The sequence below is a fragment of the Meleagris gallopavo genome, unplaced genomic scaffold (assembly GCF_000146605.3).
Source record: "Meleagris gallopavo isolate NT-WF06-2002-E0010 breed Aviagen turkey brand Nicholas breeding stock unplaced genomic scaffold, Turkey_5.1 ChrUn_random_7180001881244, whole genome shotgun sequence".
NCBI lineage: Eukaryota > Metazoa > Chordata > Aves > Galliformes > Phasianidae > Meleagris > Meleagris gallopavo.
In genome coordinates this window covers 28,290-31,103 of record NW_011145425.1, presented here as the reverse complement: position 1 = coordinate 31,103, position 2,814 = coordinate 28,290, and the positions used below count along the sequence as shown (strand labels likewise).

At 59.8% G+C, this 2,814-nt stretch overlaps 2 protein-coding genes across 3 annotated transcripts in view; both read left to right on the top strand.

Annotated features, from left to right (window-relative positions):
* Positions 1-2,814, top strand: part of LOC104916296 (rho GTPase-activating protein 30-like) — a 14,958-nt gene that overhangs the window by 8,214 nt on the left and 3,930 nt on the right. The window lies entirely within an intron of this gene.
* The window catches only part of USF1 (upstream transcription factor 1), a 5,654-nt gene continuing 2,846 nt past the window's right edge, over positions 7-2,814 (top strand). The window contains exons 1-4 of one of the 2 annotated variants that reach the window (XR_004162381.1): positions 7-1,425; positions 1,581-1,630; positions 1,904-2,016; positions 2,637-2,664. Coding sequence is in view for 1 of the 2 variants with exons in the window: in XM_031557625.1 (XP_031413485.1) it covers positions 1,418-1,425; positions 1,581-1,630; positions 1,898-2,016 (177 nt within the window). In the remaining variant the exon portion in view is untranslated. Of the gene's footprint in view, positions 1,426-1,580; positions 1,631-1,897; positions 2,017-2,636; positions 2,665-2,814 lie in introns of those variants that run through there. The other variant, XM_031557625.1, reaches the window with a different exon arrangement.

Below are 2,814 nucleotides of genomic sequence, written 5' to 3'. Positions count from 1 at the left end.
ACTTGGGGAGGGGGGGTGAGGGGCACTGCCACCACCCCAAGGGACACTGCTTCCCCCTCCCCCCCGAGATGCGAAAGTGAAACAGGGGACGCCCAAAAAGGGCCTGGTGATGAATGGAGACACTGCTGCTGTCCCCACGCCAGAGGTGGCTGTGTCACCTCCTGCCCCGGTGCCCGGTCTGTGTCACCTCCCCGGTGCCCATGGTGGTGGGGGTCGGGGTTGGGGGTCAACGCTGGGAGGGTCTGGTGCTGTGTCCCTGTGTCCCCCTGTCCCCATTTCTCCCCGTCCCCATGTCCCATGTCTCCTGTCCCCATATCCCGTTATGTCCCAAATCTTGCGTCCCTGTGTTCCCATTTCTTCTGTCCCCACGTCTCCAGTGTCCCTGCCCCACATCCTCTTGTCCCCCCATCCTCAAATCTTGTCCTCCCCACATCCCGAACCTCACGTCCCCATATCCCAGATCTCGTGTTCCTGTGTCCCTGTCCCCGTACACTGTGCCCCCATCCCATATCCTGAAACTCCTGTCCCCATATCCTCACCGCCTATGCCCCAAACCTTGTGTCCCCATTCTCTATGTTCCCATATCCTGAACCCCAAACCTCATGTCTCTTATGTTCCCATACCCCATGTCCTGAACCTTGTGACCCCATATCCCAAATCTCATGTTCCTATACCCCAAATCTCATATCCCCACATCCTCTGTCCCCATGTCCTGAATCCTGTACCCCAAACCTCATGTCCCCACACCGCATGTCCCCAGATCCTGGACTCCATATTCGTATCTTGTGTCCCCACACACATCCTCTGTCCCCATATTTTGTACCCCATAGCCCAGACTTCATGTTCTCTGTCCCCATATCCTGGACCTCATATCCCAAACCTTGTGTACCCTGTGCCCCGAACCTGGTATCCTCGTGCCCTTCGTCCTTGTCCTCGTGTCCCCACCTCTTCTTTCCCTGTATCCCCAATCTCATGTCCCCATACTCCAAAACTCAACGTCCCCATATCCTGAACCCTAAACCTCATGTCCCTGTGTTTCCGTACCCCATACCTCGCATTTCCACACCGTCTGTCCCCATATCCTGAATGCCATACCCTACCCCAAGCCTTGTGTCCCCACACCCCAAACCTCACATCCCTACATCCTCTGTCCCCATCTCCTGGACCCCATACCCCAAATCTCGTGTCCCCATGTCCCTGTACCCCACACCTTGTGTCCTTGTGCCCTTTGTCCCTATATCCTGAACCACATACCCCAAACCTCACACCCCCATGCTCTCTGTCCTCATCTTCTTGACCCCATAGCCCAAACCTCACATGGTTTGTCTCCACGTTCCCATCCAGGCTGAGTCCCCACCGGGCTCTGAGCGCCGCAGCACCGTCTGCCACCGCCTCTGATGTGTGGCTGAGCGGAGCGATGAAGGGGTGAGTGCCAGCACTGCCGGGGTCACCAGGGGGGAGGGCTGGGTCTGGGTTTAGGGTTGGTCATGGGGCTGTGGTCAGCAGGGCGGCTGGATGGGGGGACATGGGGACGTGGGACACGAGGACAGATCCTCACTGCTCTGCCTCTGTCCCTGCAGACAGCAGAAAGCAGCTGAGACGGAAGAGGGAACGGTGCAAATCCAGGAAGGTGAGGGGTCCCCATCTTTGTCCCAGGTGTTTGTGAGCCCCATCCTCACCCGTTTTGTCCCCCAGCCCCTTGGTGACACGGAACAACCTGTTAACACCAGCCCCATGATCCAGAGGGGGTGGCCTGCTGGGGTGACAGTCGTTCCCTCCCCACCATGAGGGGTCCTGGTGGGGTGACAGCCATCCCCTCCCCACCACGGGGGGGTCCTGGTGTGGTGATGGCCACCCCCTCCCCACCACGGCCCCATGCTGCCCACCTGTCCCCAAGGTGCAGTGGCCACAGGAGAGGATCCCACCAGTGTCGCCATCGCCAGCATCCAGTCTGCTGCCACCTTCCCTGACCCCAATATCAAATATGTCTTCCGCACAGAGAACGGCGGCACGCAGGTATGGGGATGGGAGGGGGGGGGGGGAAGGGATCTGGGGCTGTGGGGTGAGGGGATATGGGGTAAAAGGGACAGGGATATAGGGGGCAGGGGGACATGGGGACGTGCGATGTGGGGGTCTGAAGAATGGGGGTCAGGGGACGTTGGATATAGGGGCAAGGCACAGGGGGACATGAGAGCATGGAGATGTGGGATATGGGGGACAAATGAACATGGGGATGTGGGATTTGGGGGTCTGGAGAACGTGGGGTTAGGTGGCGTGGGATATGGGGAAAAAGGACGGGGACATGAGGATGTGGAAACGTGGGACATGGGGGATGGGGGTCTGGGGAATGTGGGGTCAAGGGAGATGAGATATAGGGGCAAGGGACAGGGGGACATGGGATATAGGGGGACAGGGGGGCATCGGGGCATGGGATATGGGGGGATAGGGAGACTTGAGGATATGGGGTATGGGGGTGTGGGGATATAGGGGTCGGGACACGGAGATGTGGGGCAAGAATGTCTTCAGTACAGAGAACAGTGGCCTGCAGGAATGGGGAGCACACTGGGGACCCAGCACTGGGGAACCACCGAGAATGGGGCTTGGAGCTGAGGAGTGACACGGATCTCTGCCTGCAGGTGATGTATAGGGTGATCCAAGTGGCGGACGGACAGCTGGACGGACAGACAGAAGGCACCAGCGCCATCAGCGGGTACCCCGCCACGCAGTCCATGACACAGGTGGGCACCGGGGGTGGCACCGGGGAGACGCCGGGGCCGGGGGTCCCGTCCCAGCGTGCCACCCGCCTTACCCGTC